Source organism: Indicator indicator, chromosome 6, assembly GCF_027791375.1.
Source record: "Indicator indicator isolate 239-I01 chromosome 6, UM_Iind_1.1, whole genome shotgun sequence".
NCBI lineage: Eukaryota > Metazoa > Chordata > Aves > Piciformes > Indicatoridae > Indicator > Indicator indicator.
The window spans coordinates 39,991,295-40,014,030 of record NC_072015.1 but is presented as its reverse complement, the minus strand read 5'-3'; the positions used below and the strand labels follow the sequence as shown (position 1 = coordinate 40,014,030).

The 22,736-nt window shown below is 45.4% G+C and overlaps 1 protein-coding gene across 1 annotated transcript in view; it reads right to left on the bottom strand.

The window, feature by feature from the left end:
- Nucleotides 1–18,016: 18,016 nt before the first annotated feature.
- The window catches only part of EPB41L4B (erythrocyte membrane protein band 4.1 like 4B), a 213,965-nt gene continuing 209,245 nt past the window's right edge, over nucleotides 18,017–22,736 (bottom strand). The window contains exons 24-25 of the mRNA XM_054381648.1: nucleotides 21,407–21,570; nucleotides 18,017–18,086 (exon numbers count right to left, since the gene is read on the bottom strand). Coding sequence (XP_054237623.1) covers nucleotides 18,017–18,086; nucleotides 21,407–21,570 — 234 coding nt within the window. The remainder of the gene's footprint in view (nucleotides 18,087–21,406; nucleotides 21,571–22,736) is intronic.

Here is a 22,736-nt window from a genome sequence, read left to right as displayed (position 1 = left end):
TCTGATCAATGTCTATCAATATCTGAGGGGTGGGTGTCAAGTGGAGGGGGCCAGGCTCTTTTGGGTGGTTCACAGTGATAAGACAAGGAACAATGGGTTCAAACTAGAACATAGAAGATTTCAGCTCAACATGAGGAGAAACTTCTTTCCAGTGAGGGTGACAGAGCCCTGGAACAGGCTGCCCAGGGGGGTTGTGGAGTCTCCTGCTCTGGAGACTTTCCAAACCCACCTGGATGCATTCCTGTGCGGACTCCCCTCAGTGATCCTGCTCTGGCAGGGGATTGGACCTGATGATCTCTGGAGGTCCCTTCCAACCTCTGATATACTGTGAGACTGTGATAAAAGTAGTCTATCTATTCTGCAGAAAGAAAAGCAGCCAAAATATTACTATGCATCAAAGTAAAGGAAGATGGCACTTGTGGAGACATAAAGGACTACCAATGCACCTCCCTCCTTTCCTCAATTAGGGCCTCCTGCCTGCCACTGACCTTCCCTCTTCCCACCAAAACAGTGTCCATGTTCAGCTCACAGTGATGAAAAATGAGAGAGAAATGAATAGGACCAGAGAAGCAGAATGGCTGTGTCAGGGATGCTTCACATGGAAACGTGGAATCTGAATGGAAATAGCAGACATTAGCAGGACAAGGGGTGCTCTTCACTTTATTTTTTTCAGCCAGATTTGCAGACCTGTGTGGTTACAGAGGAAAAGCAGCATATGGGATGTATTGGGTTTGGCTGAGCTGGAGTTAATTCTCCTCACAGCAGCCTTCTAGTGCTGTGTTTTGCAGCAGTAGTTGGTAACACAGCAGTGTTTTGGCTCCTGGTGAGTAAGCATCCAGGCTGTGTCTTTCCAACATTTCCCCACCCCAAGAGTATGCTGAGGGGTGGGCAAGATCTGGGGAGGGGACATGGCTGAGCCAGCTGACCCAGACTGGCCAAAGGGTATTCCATGCCATATGACAACAGCTCAGATAGAAGAATGAAGCGAAAGAAGGAAGTGTGGGGATTCATCCATGGCATCTATCCACCAAGCACAGAGAGCCCTGCTGCCTGAGACTGACCATGCCCTGCTGATGGGAAGGAGAGACTAACATCTCTCTCTCTCTGCTTTTGCTTCCATGCTTTTGCTTATTGCTGTTAAATTGCTTATTGCTTATTGTTACTAAATGGCTTCTATCTTGTAACTGGCTTTTGCTATATTTCTCCCCTGTCCTTTGAAGAAAGGGAGTGATAGAGTGGCTTTGGTGGGCATTTGGCCCCTAGGCCAGGGCCAAACCACCACATGGGACATGTGTAAAACCTCACTGAACCTCTCACACAGTGCTAAGAAATATAATCCTGGGCAGGGACATCATCACCTGATGGAATTTTGCCAGTGTGAAACAACCTCTCTTGCAAGCTGAGATGTGGTTCAGTGGGACAGCTGTGGTGAACCTGAGGACATTTCCTGTTGGTGTTACTAGACCTGAAGAGGGTTCAAGGTCATTTGCTTATCAAGCTCCTCTTGCTTTGCACTCCAGAGACTCCTAGGTAACACCTTTTCTGTGAACCCATCTTCCTTCCCAAGGTGTTACTGATCCAGAAGAAGGAGGATATATGGCAATAGATCATGTGCATCAGTGCAGTGCTACATCTGCTTTATAGAATAGCTGTGTTCAGCTATATTGCTTTGAAAATGCCCCATGTTCTCAGTGGTGACTTCAGCAGTGCAATGCCCATAGTGCCCCAAATGACAAAACATCCCCTTACCTGAGCTGAGCCGTGCTGGAGCAGCAGCATAATCAAGCACTTTGTTGATAACCACACATCCAGTTTGGGGCTCCCCAGTTCAAGAGAGAGACAGAGACCTGCTGCAGAGAATCCAAGGGAGAACCACGAGGATGCTTAGGGGACTTGAGCATCTCCCCTGTGAAGAGAGACTGAGAGCCCTGGGGCTGTTTAGTCTGGAGAAGAGAAGACTGAGAGGGGATCTGATCAATGTCTATCAATATGTGAGGGGTGGGTGTCAAGTGGAGGAGGCCAGTGATAAGACAAGGAACAATGGGTTCAAACTTGAACATAGAAGATTTCAGCTCAACATGAGGAGAAACTTCTTTCCAGTGAGGGTGACAGAGCCCTGGAACAGGCTGCCCAGAGAGATTGTGGAGTCTCCTTCTCTGGAGACTTTCCAACCCCACCTGGATGCCTTTCTGTGCAGACTACCCTCAGTGATCCTGCTCTGGCAGGGGGGTTGGACCTGATGATCTCTTGAGGTCCCTTACAACATCTGATATACTCTAAGACTGTAATAATATCAACAGTATGATGTCACGAGCTTGAAAAAATGGTATAACCAAACAAGAACTCTGGCTTCCTAAAGAAAATAAGAAAACCACAACCTTTCATAGTCCTCTGTGGATTACCCTAAATGCTCCTGCTCTGGCAAGATGATCTCTTTGAGGTCCCTTCCAACCTCTGATCTACTGTGATACTGTGATAATGTGATATGGACTGGTTCTTCCACACCTTCCTCAGTCATACCATGGTTGGCAAGGGTAGGTTCAAATAGCAACCATTTCAGCTTGACACTCTTGCAGTACTCAATCGAACTGTATCCTGGTGTAGCAGGAGAATGTCTGTTTCATGGCAACTGTATTTTTCAAAGAACAAGGTTTCTCTCTGGAGCTCACTCAAAATATTGTATGTGTATGTCTTGTCCTATAAATCTGTATGAGTTCAGAGCAGTATCTACATTTTTACAGGGAAGGACGATCTGCATCACCATATCTACAGACTTAATATAATCTTTTCCAAGCAGGTCTAAATCACAGGTGTCTTCCTGCTTTACTTGTCAGCTTAGTCCTCCACCTTAGCCCTTCAGGAACATGATGAAATATACCAACTTCCAGCAGACTTGATTCGCTCCTGTTTCTTAGAAGGCATTTGTGCAGGCTACAAGCTGAATGGGGCTGTGCCAACTTATGGCAGCAGGCATCTGGCCCATCCCCTCCTGTAGTTAAGACTTGCTTATTAAGCCTTGAGCATTGCCTTGCTCTGCCTTGTGCACGACAGACAACCTTTCCTTGAGCACATATTTCTGGAGGAAGAGAAAAGGCAGGATCCCCCTGAGGTGTTTGGATGGCTCCTAAGCATGAAATCTGTTTAGGTGGTGGCTGAAACTAAATCCATCTCACTTCTATTTGATGCTCTTAAATTCCATGGAAAAATTCAGGTAAGAATGAGCCCTTTTTTTTTTTTTTTTCCCTGATACAATCATCTCTTAGTAACTAGCAAAGAAGATTTCACTATTAGCTCTGCAGATAAAGAAATTGTCAATGGTATTAAACCATAGGCATTTTGTTGCAGAGAGATCTGTGAGATCAGGCAGGCAGCTGCCTGAAGGCAAGCCCAAAGATTACTCACTCAGTTTTGTTGCTGTGATATGGTGGTGTGTCGTACCACTGCCATGACTCACTATCTTCTCCCCTGCCGAGCTGCACACAAACAGCTTGGCCCTTTTTATCATGGCTATAATGAACTCCAAAGGGCCATCGGTAGAAACCCAGAGCTGCTTGTGATGCTGGCTTTCATAATGAAATCAGAGCTTGCTAGAGTCCATGTTTTGTTTACCAGTGCAAAATTAAATGCTGCACATGTGGCATGGATGTAACTAGGAGACAGACATCACCAAATAAACAGCAGCAGCTCACGTTGCTTTCCCAGTCCTCCTTTGCCTTTCTGCAGCCTCCTCTGCATTCAGAGACCAGAGGATTGGGTGCATGCCCTAGTGAAATACCAAAGCTTAAAAAAAAAACCTTCTGGCCTTTAGCTGCTTTTGGTTCTTCCCCTCCCTGGTCCCCAGAGACATCTCCAGCCAATTCTCCATTCTTAGGTCTGTCCACAAGCACTTGTTTCCTTTCTTTTAATTTTTTAGCCAAGCTGACACTCTGTGTGGTGCCCAGCTAACCTTCCTCCTCAGGGCTTCTCTCCTGTGCCCCTGTAGCCTCCACTCTCATGCAACAGACAAGGTCTGTGCATGCCCTGAGTCTGTGCTATCAAAACAGGCAAGGTTCAGTCCTGAGGGATCATCCAAACCTGTTGACTACAGAGAAGAAAATACCTCCCTATTTCTCAGAGCAGGCTGCAGCTTCTCACCTTCATTATTATGTATTAATCATGTCATCAGCTAAAAGCATGCAGGAAAACAACTGTGCACAAGTTCCCCAATGCGCCTGGTAAGAATGTCTCATGATTTAAAACCTTGGCACAGCGTACAACACACAGAACACAGCACAGAGTGCACGGCGCACAGAGCACAGTGCACAGCACACAGCGCACAGCACAGCACACAGAGCACAGCACACAGCACAGTGCACAGCGCACAGCGCACAGCACACAACACAGCGCACAGCACACAGCGCACAGCACAGCACACAGAGCACAGCACACAGCACAGTGCACAGCACACAGCACAGTGCACAGCACACAGCACTCAGTGCACAGCACACAGAGCACATCACACAGCACACAGCGCACAGCACACAGCGCAGAGAGCACAGAGCACATCACACAGCAGAGAGCACAGCGCACAGTGCAAAGCACACAGCGCACAGCACACAGTGCACAGAGCACAGCACACAGCACATCACACAGCGCACAGTGAACAGCACGCAGCACACATCTCACAGCGCACAGCACACAGCACACAGCGCACAGAGCACAGTGTACAGCGCACAGCACACAGCGCACAGTGAACAGCACACAGCACACAACACAGCGCACAGCACACAGCGCACAGCACAGCACAGAGCACAGCACACAGTGCACAGCGCACAGTGCACAGCACACAGCACACAACACACAGCGCACAGCACACAGCACACAACACACAGCGCACAGCACAGCACTCAGAGCACAGCACAGAGCACAGCACACAGTGCACAGTGCACAGTGCACAGTGCACAGCGCACAGCACACAACACAGCGCACAGCACACAGCACAGAGCACAGTGCACAGTGCACAGCACACAGCACAGTGCGCAGCACACAGCGCACAGCACAGCACACAGAGCACAGCACACAGCACAGTGCACAGCACACAGCACTCAGTGCACAGCACACAGAGCACATCACACAGCACACAGCGCACAGCACACAGCGCAGAGAGCACAGAGCACATCACACAGCAGAGAGCACAGCGCACAGTGCAAAGCACACAGCGCACAGCACACAGTGCACAGAGCACAGCACACAGCACATCACACAGCGCACAGTGAACAGCACGCAGCACACATCTCACAGCGCACAGCACACAGCACACAGCGCACAGAGCACAGTGTACAGCGCACAGCACACAGCGCACAGTGAACAGCACACAGCACACAACACAGCGCACAGCACACAGCGCACAGCACAGCACAGAGCACAGCACACAGTGCACAGCGCACAGTGCACAGCACACAGTGCACAACACACAGCGCACAGCACACAGCGCACAGCGCACAGCACACAGCACACAACACAGCGCACAGCACACAGCGCACAGCACAGCACAGAGCACAGCACACAGTGCACAGCGCACAGTGCACAGCACACAGCACACAACACACAGCGCACAGCACACAGCACTCAGAGCACAGCACAGAGCACAGCACACAGTGCACAGTGCACAGCGCACAGCGCACAGCACACAACACAGCGCACAGCACACAGCACAGCGCACAGCACACAGCACTCAGAGCACAGCACAGAGCACAGCACACAGTGCACAGCGCACAGCACACAGCACACAACACACAGCGCACAGCACACAGCACTCAGAGCACAGCACAGAGCACAGCACACAGCGTACAGAGCACAGTGCACAGCACACAGCACACAACACACAGTGCACAGCACACAGCACTCAGAGCACAGCACAGAGCACAGCACACAGCGCACAGAGCACAGTGCACAGCGCACAGAGCACACTGCACAGCACAGAGCACAGGCTGGTGCTTTCACTGTGCCTGAATGACCCTAGCTATTTTGAAGGAAGGCTGTGGAGGCCAGTCCCACCCCAAAGCTGGGCATATAGAAGTGCCTTATTGAGCTCAGGTCACAGTTTCCCTGGAAGAAAAAGGCAACATTTGTTTAACCACACACATAACCCCCCCCAACAACAAACAAAATCTCATCCATTTTCTCTTCTGTAGGGCATGGAAATGAAGAAGAAACCGACAGGAAATTAGCTAGAGATGAATTTGGATTTCATAAGGTAGCACATCATGAGGTAGCCAAAATTTTTTTGCAAGTTCTCATGGGATGCATGGGCCTCTATTAAGTGATAAGGCAGAGGAGTCTTTCCTGCTCCAGTCTCTTTTCCCCCCCTGTTTTAATTTCCTACTGGATAGCTTGAATCTCCTGCAAACACAAATAGGATATGCTTTTCTCTCATGGGATTTTGCTCCATCACATTTGGTAAACAAATTGGTGAGAAGGAAGCAGCTCTCAGCAGAGGACTGATGGCTCAGCCCTGGGTGCAATCTGTGCTTGGCAATGCCACGGAGAGCGACAATAATCTGCCTTGGTAGGGATGATTTTCTGCTGACCCCAAAGGACAGCAAAGTGTTTATAAAAAGCCACCTTACATATTAATGAAGTGGCTTACAGTCTTTGCTGCAAGCTGAGCTTAGCCACAGGGGCCTGATGGTGGTGACATTAGGCACCTCAGGGTGAAGGCAGCAGTCAGTGCTCTGGGGAGCTGTAGATATTGGGAACTTCCCACCACAAAGCCCTGTCTTCATGTCCTGTCCCTGCCAGGCTGCTGCAGTTCTCAGCGAGACCCACATAAACCTTTACACCTCAGAACTACAGGATGCCACCACCTGCACAGCCCCTTGGTGGCAGGTATTGGTAACCCATCCCACTGCTTTCCTTCCCAGCAGCTCTGCACAATTGTTGCCTGATGTTGTACAAATCACCCATAAGGCAGTCCTGGCAGGATGAAATTCACATCCTTTGTAAGGCTTCCAAAAGCACAGAAGACCAAAGGTATCTCCAAGCAACCCTTGCATATGTTCTTGTTTACTCCTAGCAAAAACTCAGCTGGTGTGTTAGGTGTGCCAGTGAGAAATTAAGCAGCCATGTGTTTCACAGGGTAGCTAGAGATGAATGAGAGTTACTGCTTGAGCCCACACAGATGCAGGCTGTGGAAGAGAGACATGCATCATTCATACTTTTAATTAAGAAGTAATATGTTTCAATGTATTGCATTTATTGTCACTACATTTAACTATTCACACTCTTTGACTTACTGGGGGAGGGAAGGGGAAGGAAAGGAAAGGATTTAAACAAACAAACAAAAAAAAAAAGAAGAAAAGACCCCAACTTGGGCTGCCCTCCTGATTTATGACTGCATCATATGCAGGGAAGTTAATTCCAGCTGTGTTGCTTTGGGAAGAAAGCACTTCCATTAGAGCACCTGAAGAGGATGAGTTGGCAGTTTGGCTTTATGAAAAAATGAAACCTCTGCCTCATCCACCCAATCCCCCATCTCTTCTTTCTAGTGATATGAAGTTTGGCACAGTGATATGGAACAGCATAGCTGAATACCCCATCTATAGCTGGGATAAAGGGATGGCCTAGGTTAACCTGCATGAGCATGGGGGGGAGGGGGTGGTTGCTAAAACATGCTGTCTGAAGCAAGAAAAAAGAAGGAAGGCGAGGGTATCTTTGGTCATGTTTCTTCAGGGTATCTCCATTCACTAATGCTTGTTGTTAAAGTAGAGCCTATTCCTCCAAAATTTGAGAGCAAAATCACCATTTTAAGGGTAGAGCAGATGCTAAATTGCTCCCCTTTAAAAAATTGTCTTCCATGCCCTTCCTGCCTTTGGAATAGGGAGTAACATCACCAAGGTTGAGTGCTGCACGCACATCTATTTAGCCTGGACCTGAGAAGAGCCCTGGCAGCCATGGCTGATGGCAGACCCTCCCCAGAGAGCTGCTCCCTAACGTGAGGTCATCTCTTGGGGGTGTTATGGTTGATAAGAACACCTGTTGTGCTGTAATGCCTATCAGATGCTGCTCCCAGGGAAGGCTGGAGGCCTGATAGCAGTGAGCAGACAGTGAGGCAACCAGTCACAGGAGAGGGAGGAAACTGATGTGGGCAGAGCCAGCCCGGGTAGGACTGACACAGGGAAGATGAAGAGATGAGTGAAACACAGGAAGAGTAGAAGACAAACATGGGTTGAGAAGCACCTGCTGAGGGTCAGGGAAAGTAAGTGCTGGCAAGGAGCTTCAGAAACAAAAGATTTTCATCTAGAAAGCTGTGGTATTGCATTGCATTTCATTGTAGAGTGTAGATTTGCTTGTAAATACAGCTCCATTTGCTTCCAGCTGAGCTGGTCTGGCAAATTTAGTGCTGGGGGGAAATTTCAACCCACTACATAAGCAAATGAAGCCAGAGGTGTTAGTGTGGCAGAGGTACTAGTGGGGGTGAGGGAAGCAGGTATCTGTGAACCAGTCAGCAGGTGAGTGCCAAGCAGAAGAGGAGGAGGATTAGTAGCATGGCATAGAGAGACATGAAGGGGCTAAGGAGCAGATGGCTTGAGATACCTTCTGCTCCTTGTGGCTTGAGATAACAAGGGCAAGTTGTTGGGCTGGCCAAAACTCACAGTGAGCCTTGGCTTGTTAGGCTGTAAATGGAAAAAGGGAGCATTCTTGAGCTGCTGTTTTAGATGGTGCTTTGCCATCAGGTCGGTTGTTTGCTGCTCTCTTTCTCCTCCATTTTCCTCCCTTCTTCCCTGACCACCTGTGGAAGTTTTAGGCTATGCCTTTAAAAATTTTTCACAGATCTTGAATAAAAAATAGTGGTAGAATGTAAATAAATCACTCTTGGCTATAAAAAAGGAAAACAATGATAGTTCTAAGCAATCCCATTGGAGAGTTAGCTACCATAAGAATTAGTTTGGTAAATAATCTCTCTCTCTTTTTGCTTCTTCAGCTCTGGCTGATACTTCTCTTGGCTTTACTGACCTTGGCTGCATTGCTTTTGTTGTGACTGGTGATAACAACATTCTCTCTACTCTGTCTCTTGTCCCTTTTGTGTCCAAGGGGGTAAGAGCGGGCGGGGAAGGAGAAGCTATTAGCTTCCCCTGGTCTTTGGCCAGGAGGGTTCTTGTGCTGTTTATCAGTTGTAAACACCTGTAAATGTTGTATATTTTGTACATATTCATTGCATTCCATTGTAGATTGTAGTTTTGCTTGTAAATACAGCTTCCATTTGCTTCCAACTGAGCTGGTCTGGCAAATTTAATGTTGGGTTTGGGGGGAAATGGGGGGGATTTTCAACCCACCACACCACTGCAGACCAGAAAAGCTGGTGAGAAGGCACCTCCCATGTGACATGTGCTACTGGCAGCACATGTGACACAACTGCAATGGCCAGCTCTCAAACATATCTGACCCCACAGCTAAGCTGATCCCATGCCCAGTTTCTCACAAAAAGGGCAAGCCTGTTCTCCTCATCTGACACCAGGAGCAAACCTACTGTGGGTTGATCTTTTATTTCCCTCATTTCCTGTCATCTCCTCCATCAGGTCTGGTCACAGCCAGCCTTGACACTGGGCTTGCTGTAGAGTTGTCCTTTAGGGCAAGTTGCACTTGGTCATGGGAATCCCAGTGTGTGCTGGGTTACACCCATCCTTGATGGGGGGCTCAAAAAAGAACCCAGCCCCCAGGTGGACAAAAGAAATTTGATCTAGGTGAGCAGAGAGAGAGAGAGACTTGTTTTTAATCCTCCCAGGAGGAGGGGTCCCCCCGGGTCAAAGGTGGTCTTTTCCACTCCCCCTTCCTATCCAGCAAGCCTATAAAAAGGGTGGACATCTTTTACCTCTCTCTTTTCTCCCCTGCACATCAAATGCTCGAATGATCATCTCTGCTGGTGTTGCCACCTGACCTACCACATGGCTGCCTCCGTTTTGGCTTCTAGAACTGCATCCACTCTTTCTAAAGAACTGAATCCATTTGCATCGAGGGAATCCAATGCCAGCTGGGCCTGGTTTTGTATATTTTTTTCTATTTACCCTTTTCCTAATACCTTTGTAACCGTCCCTGTTACTGATATAGATCTATCTATCTATCTATCTATCTATCTATCTATCTATCTATCTATCTATTTATCTATCTATCTATCTATCTATCGAGTAAAAAAATTACCTTCCTCTACTTCCAAACTGATTCCAGACCATTTCTTTCATGAATTTACCTCTTCTTTCCCCTACCTGATTTGTTTTACCTTACCAGGAAAGGGAGGGGATGGGGGGGATCTCAATCCGTTACCATCTGGGCTTTTAGGCTCTGGGTAAAGCCTTAAGCCACAACACAGGGCCAGCCGGTCCCAAAGCCTTCACTGTGGTTGATGACATCTTGGCCACTGCCTTTCATGAGGGCTGGGGTTTGTTCCACCAGTCTTCATCTGCACCTTCTTAACCCATTACTGCAGCAGGACTCGTGCAACAAAGACAGTCTGGTAACTATTGCCTCATCCAGCATGAGCCAGCATTGTGCCCAAGTGGCCAAGAAGGCCAATGACATGCTGGCCTAGACCAAGAATAGTGTGGCCAGCAGGACCAGGGAAGTCATTCTGCCTCTGTACTCAGCACTGGTTAGGCCACACCTTGAGGACTGTGTCCAGTTCTGGGCCCCTCAGTATAAGAAGGACATTGAGATACTTGAATGTGTCCAGAGAAAGGCAACAAGGCTGGGGAGGGGTCTGGAGCACAGCCCTGTGAGGAGAGGCTGAGGGAGCTGGGGGTGTTTAGCCTGGAGAAGAGGAGGCTCAGGGGAGACCTCATTGCTGTCTACAACTACCTGAAGGGAGGTTGTAGCCAGGTGGGGGTTGGTCTCTTCTCCCAGGCAACCAGCACCAGAACAAGAGGACACAGTCTCAAGCTGCACTAGAGGAGGTTTAGGCTGGAGGTTAGGAAGAAATTCTTCACAGAAAGAGAGATTGCCCATTGGGATGGGCTGCCCAGGGAGGTGGTGGAGTCACCATCCCTGGAATTGTTTAAAATAAGCCTGGATGAGGCACTTAGTGTCATGGGTTAGTTGATTAGATGGTGTTGGGTGATAGGTTGGACTTGATGATCTCGAAGGTCTTCTCCAACCTGGTTAATTCTGTGATCCTTCCCCCTGACCCCAAGGTAATAGTGCCTGCACGCAAAGTCTGTTTCATGCTCTAGAAAGCATGTCCTCTGAGAAACAGAATTTATCTCAATGACCTTGCACCCAGTCCCATGAATCAGTCATCTCATAATAAACCAAAAAATTGTTCTGATTTACACCTCTGAAATCCTCACACTTCTCAGTTGCAGCCAAGTCAAAGAGTCTTTGCCAGCTTTTCAGCACACAGCTTCTCATTCCCCTATACCCCAGAGCACTATTTCTTTAGCAAAGACATATATTAAGGGGAATTAATTAACTAGGTTTCCTGGCTAGCTAATCAATTTTCTTGGTATAAATGGTTCTGATGGAAGAACGTTGCTCCCCTTGATTTCCCTGCATAAAAGTTAAAAATAGATTAATAATACCCAGGTGGAGAAATTGGGATGGGATCATATTCCTTCTGCAGATAGAGTTTTTTTGCAAACCGAGAAAATGGAGTAAGTGTTACTGGGATGCCACTTCACAAATGGACTGGGAAAGTTAATGTAAAAACCATCCTGATTTAGAGCTCTTTCAACAACAGAAAATGGGAATTTTTCACTCTGAAGCAACTTTTCCTTTAGACATCTAAAGAACGGCCAAATCGAGAGCAAAAAGCTGAGTGAAATGTTTCAATTCTGTTAAAAACAACATCAAGGAAATATTTACAACGCCCCCACTTTGTGGGTGGTGGTTGGTTTTGGTTTTGGTTTGTGATGGTTTTGAGACTGTCTTTTTAATTTTTCTTCACAAAGTTCGAGCAGAGAAAGTGAAAGAATGTAAATAAGTCACTACTGGGTGTAAGAAAGCAAAATAATGATTATTCTAAACACTTACATTTGGAGAGAGAGAAATGTTTAAGAATCTCTACCCAAAACAAGACAGCTTGCTTGCTGGGCTTCTGTCTGGCTGCTTCTTCTTCTCTGGCTGAAGATAACACACTGACCTTGACAAGCTAGGTCTAACAGCCTCTCTGCTTCTTGACTCTCTGCCTTCTGCCAGGGGAGTCTGGGGGGATTCCTTCTGGCTGGGGGGGGAGGCCCCTTGGGGAAGGCCCCTTGGGGGAAGCAAAGGGGGCTTGGTTGTGCTTTTCTGTTGATTGTACCTATTTGTAAATGTTGTGAATAGTGTCTGTTTGTATATATTAATTGCATTTCATCATAGATTGTAGTTCTGCTTGTAAATACAGCTTTCATTTGCTTCCAGACTGAGCTAGCCTGGTTATTGTCAGTGTGGAACAGGGATTTTTTTATTAAAACAAATCCTCATGGAAGGGTTTAATAACTTGGGGAGTCTTCAACCTTGTGCAAAATGGGAGATTTCTCTCCACTCCAGCAGTGCATTTCACCACCAGCTGAAATACCAACAACATGCCATGCTTCATTTGTCTTTAACTTGACTCTACCAGGGTTTTCCCAGCTCTGGTGTTCAGCAAAGCGTGCCCAAACTAATGACCCAACAGACTAGAACTTAGCAACACTGGCTGGTGTGATGGTTTTAAGACTGTCCTTAATTTTATTTCCCACAAAGTTCAAGCAGAAAAGTGAAAGGATGTAAATAAATCACTATTGGGTGGAAGAAAGCAAACTAATGATTATTCTAAACACTTTCATTGGAGAGAGAGAAATGTTTAAGAATCAGTACTCAAAACACAGTCACTCAGTCTCAGCTTGCTCTGCTTCTCTCTTCTTCTTCTTCTGCCTTTGGAAGATAACACTCACCCCTGTATGCTGACCTTGACAAGCTAAGTCTAACAGCCTCTCTGCTTCTTGACTTTCTGCTTTCTGCCAGGGGATGTCTGGGTGGAGTCCTTCTGGCTGGGGGTGGGGGGAAGAAGCACAGCGCCTCGGGGTGGGGGGAGCAGGGGGTTTTGGTTTGTTTTCTTTGTTGATTGTGCCTATTTGTAAATGTTGTGAATAGTGTCTATTTGTACATATTCATTGCATTTCATCACAGATTGTAGTTTTGCCTGTAAAATACAGCTTCATTTCCTTCCAGACTGAGCTAGCCTGGTTATTGTCAGTGCGGGAGCGGGATTTCAGCTCCCACACTGTAACAGCTGGTAACTAATCTGGAGAAAAGACTCTTTTGAAGAAATGATCTTTTTTTCCTTAGGAAGGAATGATTTAATGAAGGTGGATCCACTTTATTAGCAACCAAATGTCTCCTTTAACTGGCATACTGCCATATGCTTCCTAAACGACTGATTTTGACTACAAATTGTTCAGACTCTGTGATTTATTTTTCATCTCATTTATTGCAGGCATGAATACAGGAACAGGTAAACAGCTGAGCCATAAAAGTTTCTCTCTAGGCATGTTTTCAACAAAATGCCATCATCTGATGATACATGCTGCTACTCAGATGAAACAAAATGGTGTGAGCCATCTTACCTTAAACCTGCTACCCACCAGTCGAAACTGCAACTGCCAAAGAAGCCTCCTCCTCCACTTATTCTTTCCTTTCCCTCCCTCTCCATGTCATCTACAGGTTCTTTTACAGCACTTTATAAAACACAGTTGTAAGGCTGATCTTACATGCAATTACTGATCAGCCTCAGTATATTTATTGCAAACTCCTTGAACATCAGGACATTGAAAAAAAAAAAAGAAAAAGAAGGAAAAAAAGAAAAAAGGGGAAAAAAGAAAAAAGAAAAAAAGAAAAAAGGAAAAAAAGAAAAAAGGGAAAAAAGAAAAAAGAAAAAAAAGAAAAAAGAAAAAAGAAGAAAAAAGAAAATGAAAAGAAAAAAGAAAAAAGGAGAAAAGAAAAAAGGAGAAAAGAAAAAAGAAAAAAGGAGAAAAGAAGAAAGGAAAAAAGAAAATATAAAAGAAAAAAGGAAAAAAAGAAAGAAACCCCATTATTCCATTACATAATTATGAAGAAAAGAAAAAAGGAAAAAAGAAAAAAGAAAAAAGAAAAAAAAGAAAAAAGAAAAAAAATGATTCCATTGAATAATTATGAAGAAAAGAAAAAAAAGGAAAATAAAGAAAAAAAAGAGAAGAAGAAACATTATTCCATTGCATAATTATGAGTAGGATTTTGTAGCCAATGAACCAGAAATGTATTTAGGGGAAAAAAAAAGTTAAAAAAAAGAAAACAAATACAAAGCATATTTGTAAATAGTTCAAATCAAACATAACAGTGCCTCCAATGAAACATTTCACTGCTCCATTTCAGGTGGGCATGTAGGCATCCTGTTGCAAGAGAGTTGTGAAGCCGTGAACTGAAACTTCACAGGAGTTCATTTTCAGACACTTGCACTTTCAGGCTCTAAGTATGTTTGAAATATGAAAAATCTGCACACATTGTGGGACCTGACAGAGATGTGGGACCTCAAACAACATTTCTAAAGGAAACCCCGTTATGTCTTAAAAAAAAAAAAAAATGAAAACAGCTGAACCACACAAACCCAAAGCACGGTTGGTTAGCTTCCATAAGACACTGCAATATGAGAAAATATTTAATTCCTTGCATAGCTATTGAAATGACCAATAAATTTTGCTGGAATCACCCAAACATGACAACATTGCATTCTGCTGCTTTAGAGACTTTATGCTGGAGAACAGGGATCTGCTCACTGGGACAGAGCTTGACTTGGGGCACTGGTAAAAGCCAGGGCCACCCCTGGCACAGGCTTTGCCAGTGTGGCTAAAGCAGGAGGTTTCATCAACCAGCTGCTCCCTGAGTGGGCACAGCCATAGTGAAGCCTCTGTACCTATGCCACTGTTAAGTTTCCCCAGCTCTCTGTCGTCCCCACGAGAGATAAAGCTGTTCTGACAACAGGGTGTTCCCAATAGGATATTTACACCTAACGTGCATGGCTTTTGCTGGCAGAGCTATGTTCATCACAAATCATACATCAAAGCACCCCTGTAGGATGTAGCAGGGTGAAGGGTTTGCAGTGTGGACTTAACCAGAGGAATGGAGGGCAGGATTCAACTCACTTAACTTTGAGCAATATAAAGGTAGACACTTACGTCACAGGCACCTCGAATGCAGTTCCTTTTGATCTCTTGTCAGGTGAGAGCTGGGCATGTTAATGTTAGGTGAGATGAACCCCTTCCCAGGAGAGCTGAAGAGACAAACTCCTTTCAGCCACCCTTTCCTGTCACCAGCTCTTGACACCATGCTTCAGAAGGCTGCTGTTTAAATGCATTATCATTACATATGTCAATGTACATGGTAATGCTAGCCTGTGCTGGGCTTCATGCTGCCACAAATACATATGCAAGCTCCTTAAAGATAGCTGAGATACTTCTGCATTCTTATATAGAGATACCCTCAGGCAGAGTATCCTTTAACACCTGCAAAGTTAAAGTCTAGGGGCAAATCCCAGCATATGTTCATGTTGACACTGTCTTGTTTATAGTAGTTTTGGGTAACAGGTGTCCAGTAATTCCCAAACAGAGGTGGAGCAGGAGTCCTTCTTCAGAGGACGTGAAAACTAAGACACTTGAGCATGGCTGAAGAAGGGGTACAGTAAGAAAGAACAAAGTGATGACATTCTGCAATTAAAAGTTTAGTTTGAAATCAGTAAAACAGTTTCAACAAAGCTCCATTAGACTGCTGACCAGGAAATGATGGTGGCCAGTGGATATGACACTAAAACAAGACAGGAAGTTGTTCTGTGAAACCCTCCCCCAGGAAGCAAGTGGTCACACCAGTCTTCTCCTCTCTTCTCCTGGTAGGAACCAAGGAGGGAGGAGTCTCTGCTCTTTCTCAGTGATGCCAGAGCATGCCTCTGCTATACAGACTTTGGCCACTGTAAAGCAACCTTGCTTCTCATTTCTTGTTTGCCAGTTCCAATTATTTCAGCTGAGGAATTTCTATACAATAGAAGTGAAGCGTTGCATTTAAAATACTAAACTATCAGCTTGTTTATGAGCCAGAATATCTGATGGACTGGTCTGAGCCAGGCATTCAGTTTTGCTAAAGGCTTTTGCTTATGTGATTTGACTGTGGGTAATTGGATATGTTAACCTGAGTGCTCTGAAATCTCCAGCACAGGTGTGTTTCTATGGCTCCTTCTGCCCACTGCTTATGTTAAGCTACTCCCTTACTTTCTGTGTGGTGAGTTCCTACCTAACAGTTGTGCTGTTTATTTTGTCCCATTTTAACAGCAACCAGAGAGGTTTGGGTTTGGTGGAAATAGCTGGGGAGCCTAATGCTAATTTTTTTTTGTCCCACTGAACATAAAATAGACATAATATAAAAAAATACCTCCAGACTGCAATCCACAGTCTTGAGATGCTCCCAAGAATTCTCATTTCAGAAGAAGAATACAAGCTCACTCTGAAGGAAACCCAGTCTCACATCAACCACTTCTCAGCCTCCACACAAACAAACTGCTTAAGCTGAGATGAAGCCATCATAATCAGTATTAAATTAAGGGCAATCTTTTATCTTAATACAAACAAGAGAATATAGTGTACAGAGTAACAGAAAAATATACATCTTCAGCAATACAAAATGCACAAAAGCTTTCCTGTTGGAAGAATACCTTGTAGTTGACAACCAGTTGTTGGTAGCTTTCTAGATGACCCCACATGACTGAACTGGGGGAAATGGAGAACTTTTTGCCTTTTCTTTTCTTTTCTTTTTCTTTTTTTTTTTTTTTTCCTCTTTCTTTTCTCCCCAGGAAATCGTTGGCACCATCAGCTGTACACTATAAACACCTACCCTGGGGCTGGGGTTCTGCTAGCGCTGGACCACCCACCCCACCTGCTGGAGAGAGCTCCACTGAATCTAGAGGCTGCTTGCATGCTGGAGGTGAACAGGACACAGAGCCAGGCAAACCCTCCACGGTACTGTTTGCCAGTACACACATGCTGATTAGTAGAGTGAAAAAAAAAATGCATATAGACACAGCTAAGCCATAAACTACCAGTGTTATTATTATTATTTAAAGGGATCAATCAATTCATGTCAGTCAGGGAGGAAGAAAAAAAAATCCTCCCCCATGCAAGCTACTTCCACACTGCTTAGGCTCTGCAGCCTTCAGTGCTGAGGCAGAAGCTGTCTGAGAATGGGCGAACCCCAATACCTAGGCAACCTGGAGAAGGTAAGACTTCTCACTTAGTTTACAAAAGTAGTATCAAGCTAGAAAATCAGTAGCAAATTACTTTAAACAACTGATTTTTTTTTTCAAACCCCCCCACCTCCTTAAAGGAAACACAGTTAAGATTTAGTTGAAGGTTTAGGTCAAGATGCCAAACTACAGGGAGTGTTGGGTGTGTACACCTGTGTGGTGTGCTGTCTTTCCCCTTTGCAGCTATTTGTATCTCTGAGTGAAGGTTAAGGTTAGGAATTTACTAAGACAGCTATTTTTTCTGTGGAGACTAACAGTCCTGGGGTTAGGATGTAATAATCACTCCTCTGCTTTAAAAATGCTTCTTTAACAAACAGCAGTAGCTCGTGGCAATTTTCCTTTGTACAAAATGACATATTTTTCTATGATACTATCAAAATATTCTGCATAACATTAATTTCTGTGTACTTATTAACATATGTACAGAACAGTGTTTCCCCATAGAAATCAGTACATGCCTTGCTGATCTCTTTTTTTTTCCCCCCCCCTAGATTTACCAAAACCCAACCTGAAATTAATTGTGTTAATAGTATAAAATCTCAGGAGAGACAAAGGATTGAAGGTTTATTTCCCATCAGCAAATGAATAAAGGAACTCCTTCAAGTTAGCCAAAGACTTAATTTTAACCAACCACGGTGAATCCAGGAGATTCTCACACGTTTTTCCTGATGTGTTATGTTGAGTACACAGAAGCAGAGGAATGTAAACAGACAGAAGGCACATGAAAGGCCCCAATCCATTCTCCATCTGATGCAAGTGTGAATTTCACAATTCTGTCATCAACAGTCTCTTCATCATTTTCTCTCTCTCAAGTTCACGCCTCAGGGTCTCAGCACTGTGTAATTAATGCACAAACAGCCAATTATGGGCACAACAATAAGCCTCAGATTGCAATGTAAAATAATTAACATTTTCAAAACAACAAAGGGAGGGAGGGGGTGGGGGGGAAAAAAGGTCAGACTGGGTTCAGTGAAAAGGCTGATAACTGTTGGCTGATTCAAAAACAAGTATCACTTGGTATTCCTGAAGAGCAAAGAGAGGCAACAACAACAACAACAAAAAGACATTAAAAGACCCACATGGCAAAACAAATTAGGATTCAATCTCAATCTCATTAAAGGCTACTGATTTCAAAAGAAGATGGACTAGGAGTCTGAAAATGAAACAGCTACAGTAAGTGTCATCACAAGAGACTGACGTTGCAGACTTCTGCTCCTCAGTGCAGAGGGACCTTGACAGGCTGGACAGATGGGCAGAGTCCAACAGGATGGCATTCAACAAATCCAAGTGCTGGGTTCTGCACTTCAGCCACAACAACCCCATGCAGAGCTACAGGCTGGGGTCAGAGTGGATGGAGAGCAGCCAGGCAGAAAGGGATCTGGGGGTACTGGTTGGCAGTAGGCTGAACATGAGCCAGCAGTGTGCCCAGGTGGCCAAGAGAGCCAATGGCATCCTGGCCTGCATAAGGAATAGTGTGGCCAGCAGGAGCAGCCCTGTACTCAGCACTGGTTAGGTCCCACCTTGAGTGCTGTGTCCAGTTCCGGGCTCCTCAATTTAAGAAGGACATTGAGATAATTGAATGTGTCCAGAGAAGGGCAACAAGGCTGGGGAGGGGTCTGGAGCACAGCCCTGTGAGGAGAGGCTGAGGGAGCTGGGGGTGTTTAGCCTGGAGAAGAGGAGGCTCAGGGCAGACCTCATTGCTGTCTACAACTACCTGAAGGGAGGTTGTAGCCAGGTAGGGGTTGGTCTCTTCTCCCAGGCACCCAGTGGCACAGTCTCAAGCTGCTCCAGGGGAGGTTTAGGCTGGATGTTAGGAGAAAGTTCTTCACAGAAAGAATAATTGGCCATTGGAATGTGCTGCCCAGGGAGGTGGTGGAGTCACCGTCCCTGGAGGTATTCAAGAAAAGGTTGGATGTGGCACTTGGAGCCATGGTTTAGTTGTCAGGAGGTATTAGGTAATAGGTTGGACTTGATGATCTCTGAGGTCTTTTCCAACCTGGTTGATTCTGTGATTCTGTGTGATGTGACATTGGGGAACATCTATATAGGCTGAGTTTACTACAGTCCTGCACATGTGAGCATGCAGGAAGTAGAGCCTGAGGTCCTTGTTCTCACACACCAAATCCCTCCAGAGCCTGCAGGCTCTGCAACACTGGGAATGAACTGAGTTAGCAATTCAATTTCTTAATAAATAATGTGGATGGGAAAACCCCTGTTTGGGTGTTGTTCTGGGGGCTAAGTATCTAATGCCTGTAAAACAGTTTGGATACTTAAAAGCGCAGCACAGAAACCTTGCAGCCTGTTCATAAGCAAGCAGGCATGGAATCAACCACTTGTGCTTGAGATATCCTACAGAAGCTGAGCTGGACATTACTTTAAAAAAAAAAACCAAACAAACCCCCCCAACAACAGCAACAATAACAACAACAACAACACAACCAAAGAAAGAAAACCAGTGTCTGTTTTTCATCTAGAATAGATATTTCTTAACCTCAGCTTTCCCCCATGGACATTTGGGGCAGATTCAGGCTGTACCTTGAAAATTTTCCACAGATCTTGAAGAAAAAGTAGTAGAACATAAATAAATCACCACTGGGGGTAAAAAGGAAAATAATGATAATTTTTAAATAATTGGATGGATAACTTCCTTAAAAGTTAGTTTGGTAAACTAACTTTCTCTCTTTTCATCTTCCTCACTCTGCTTCTGCTGGGTTTTGCTGACCTTGACTGTGTTCCTTGTTGTGGCTAAGTACTAACAAACAACTCTGTTCTTTCTCTTGTCCCTTGTGTACATGGGGGTAGGGGGAAGGGAGCAGGGAGTGGGGAAGTTATTATTTGCCCCCTGGTTTTGTCCAAGGGGTTCTTGCGCTGTTCATAAATTGTAAATACCTGTAAATATTGTAAACATTGGATATATTTTGTACGTATTCATTGCCTTTCATTGTAGAGCGTAGTTTTGCTTGTAAATGCAGCTTCATTCACTTCCAGCTGAGCTAGTCTGGCAATTTTATGTTGGGGGAGAGGAGAGAGGGAGGAGAATTTTCAACGCACCACAACATTTAATTAAAAAAAAAAAATTGTAGCAGAAATCATTAAAAGAATGCTTTTGTAGTTCAGATAACATTTCTTGCCTGACCGACATCTGCACAACTCCCTCTCCAGGCCATTGGCCACAAGAATGGTGTGTTACTGGCTGCAGTAGTTAAGGAAGGCAGGCTTTTTTGGCTCAGAGCAGGTATGAGTTACAGATATTTCCTCACATAACCTACCTGTTTTGAAGTAGGTGTCAAACAGCAACTGGAAGTCTTTTGGAAACAAGGATCGGGGCAATCCAAAGCACTGATATAGGCTGGGCAGTGACTGGCTTGAAAGCAACCCTGAAGAAAAGGACTTGAGGGTGCTGGTGGATGAGAAGCTCAACATGAGCCAGCAGTGTGCACTTGCAGCCCAGAAAGCCAACCAGAGCCTGGGCTGCATCAAGAAAAGCATAGCCAGCAGGGGGAGGGAGGTGATTCTCTCCCTCAGGTGAGACCCCACCTGGAGTACTGCATCCAGTACTGGAGCCTCTATTACAAGAGGGATCTGGACATGCTGGAAGGTGTCCAGAGAAGGGCCATGAGGATGATCAGAGGGCTGGAGCACCTCTCCTATGAAGACAGAGAGAGAGAGTTGGGGCTGTTCAGTCTGGAGAAGAGAAGGCTCTGAGGTGACCTTATTGTAGCCTTCCAGTATCTGAAGGGGGCTACAAGAAAGCTGGGGAGGGACTTTTTAGGATATCAGGGAGTGATAGGACTGGGGGGAATGGGACAAAACTAGAAATGGGTAGATTCAGATTGGATGTTAGGAAGAAATTCTTCATCATGGGGGTGGTGAGACACTGGCAGAGGTTGCCCAGGGAGGTGGTGGAAGCCTCATCCCTGGAGGTTTTTGCAGCCAGGCTGGATGTGGCTGTGAGCAACCTGCTGTAGTGTGAGGTGTCCCTGGGCATGGCAGGGGGGTTGGAACTGGCTGAGCCTTGAGGTCCCTTCCAACCCTGACAATTCTCTGATTCTATGAACTGGCCCTTTAGGGTAATTATGACAGAGAGAGAGAAGATCAGGCTGATTGCTTTGATGCAGAGCATGATAGCATTTCTGTGACAGAACTGCACCCTACCTGTCTGCCAGTGAAATCGGTTTGTGCGACGTATATATTGTCTGGACCGTTGGGGTCGGTATAGTCTCTGCCAAAGTTCTCAGCCCAGGGGATGGAGCCACCAGTGCTATCTTAGGAGATGACTGTGCTGCACAGCATTGTAATTTGCTCTCTGTAAATTCTGCCTAAAAAAAAAAAAAAAGAAAAATTATACAGAAACAGAAAGAAAGGGGAAAAAAGGGTGTAGATTAGCCTCTGCTGCTCTTGCTGCCTCTTTAGCACCCAATTCCTTGCCAAACACTCAGTAACAATTGCTAACAAAGAGAACAAATGGGAGGCTGTAGCTACAGCTGCTCGGTGCAACCTGGGCAGATGCTTAACAGCAACCTCTTCAGATGGCTCCTTTGGAGGTGTGCCTGGAGAAGCCTGATGGCAACGTGCTATGTGAGATGTATCTCCACATATGGGACTGGCAGCTTGCTGCTTAGCATTATTGTGGTTTTGTTACTGTATGATGCAGAATGCTCACCACAGGAGATTTCTGGGCTACTCTTCTGAAATCCTATACAATTTGCTGGTGGGTCCTCTGACTGCTCTGTTTTCTAACAGCCCGGAGTCCAGGCTTGTAGAGTCCGGGTTTGTAGAGTCCGGGTTTTTAGAGTCCAGGTTTCAAAGTGTCCATCCCTTTCCCACATTTCCTAACTGGAACATGCCTCAAGAGAAATAGTCTTGCAGTATTCAGTGACAGGCAACATTACAGCAATACTGGAAGTGCTGGTTTAAGACAAACAGCAAGCAACCATCTCCTGTTTTTCAGGTGAGGCATATCAGCATTGCAATATTACAGCAAAGACTGGTCCCACCTATACAGCTGGAGAGACCCCTGAGAATAAACCAGCCCTGTCTTGCTTTTTGCCATGAACTATTTCTTGTGCCAAAGCACAGTGTCTAGTGACTGGTGAATGTGAGACCCTGACCTGGGAAGAGCACAGAGCAAATGCAGTTTGCCTGCACATCAGGACCATTAGGATATGCTCCTACTGGTATCAGATTCATTCTAACTTGATGACTTTTTTCTTCTGAACTTGGCTCAGGCTGTAAGGCAAGAAGGAAGACAAGTCATCATCATAAGGGAGCAGCTGTTTGAATAGTAACTTGTTTTTTTTTTTCCTTTCCTTAATTATTTCTCAAATTCTGCAAGCCATACAGTATCAATAAAATCAAATCAGTTTGATCAGTGGGACAATTATGAGACCAGGACAGAATGTCTGTGTTAGGTTTGCTTATTTATTGGCATTTTTGAAACATGTCTCTGTTCACTTTTCAGCTAACTGCGTCTGATATGCTTCGA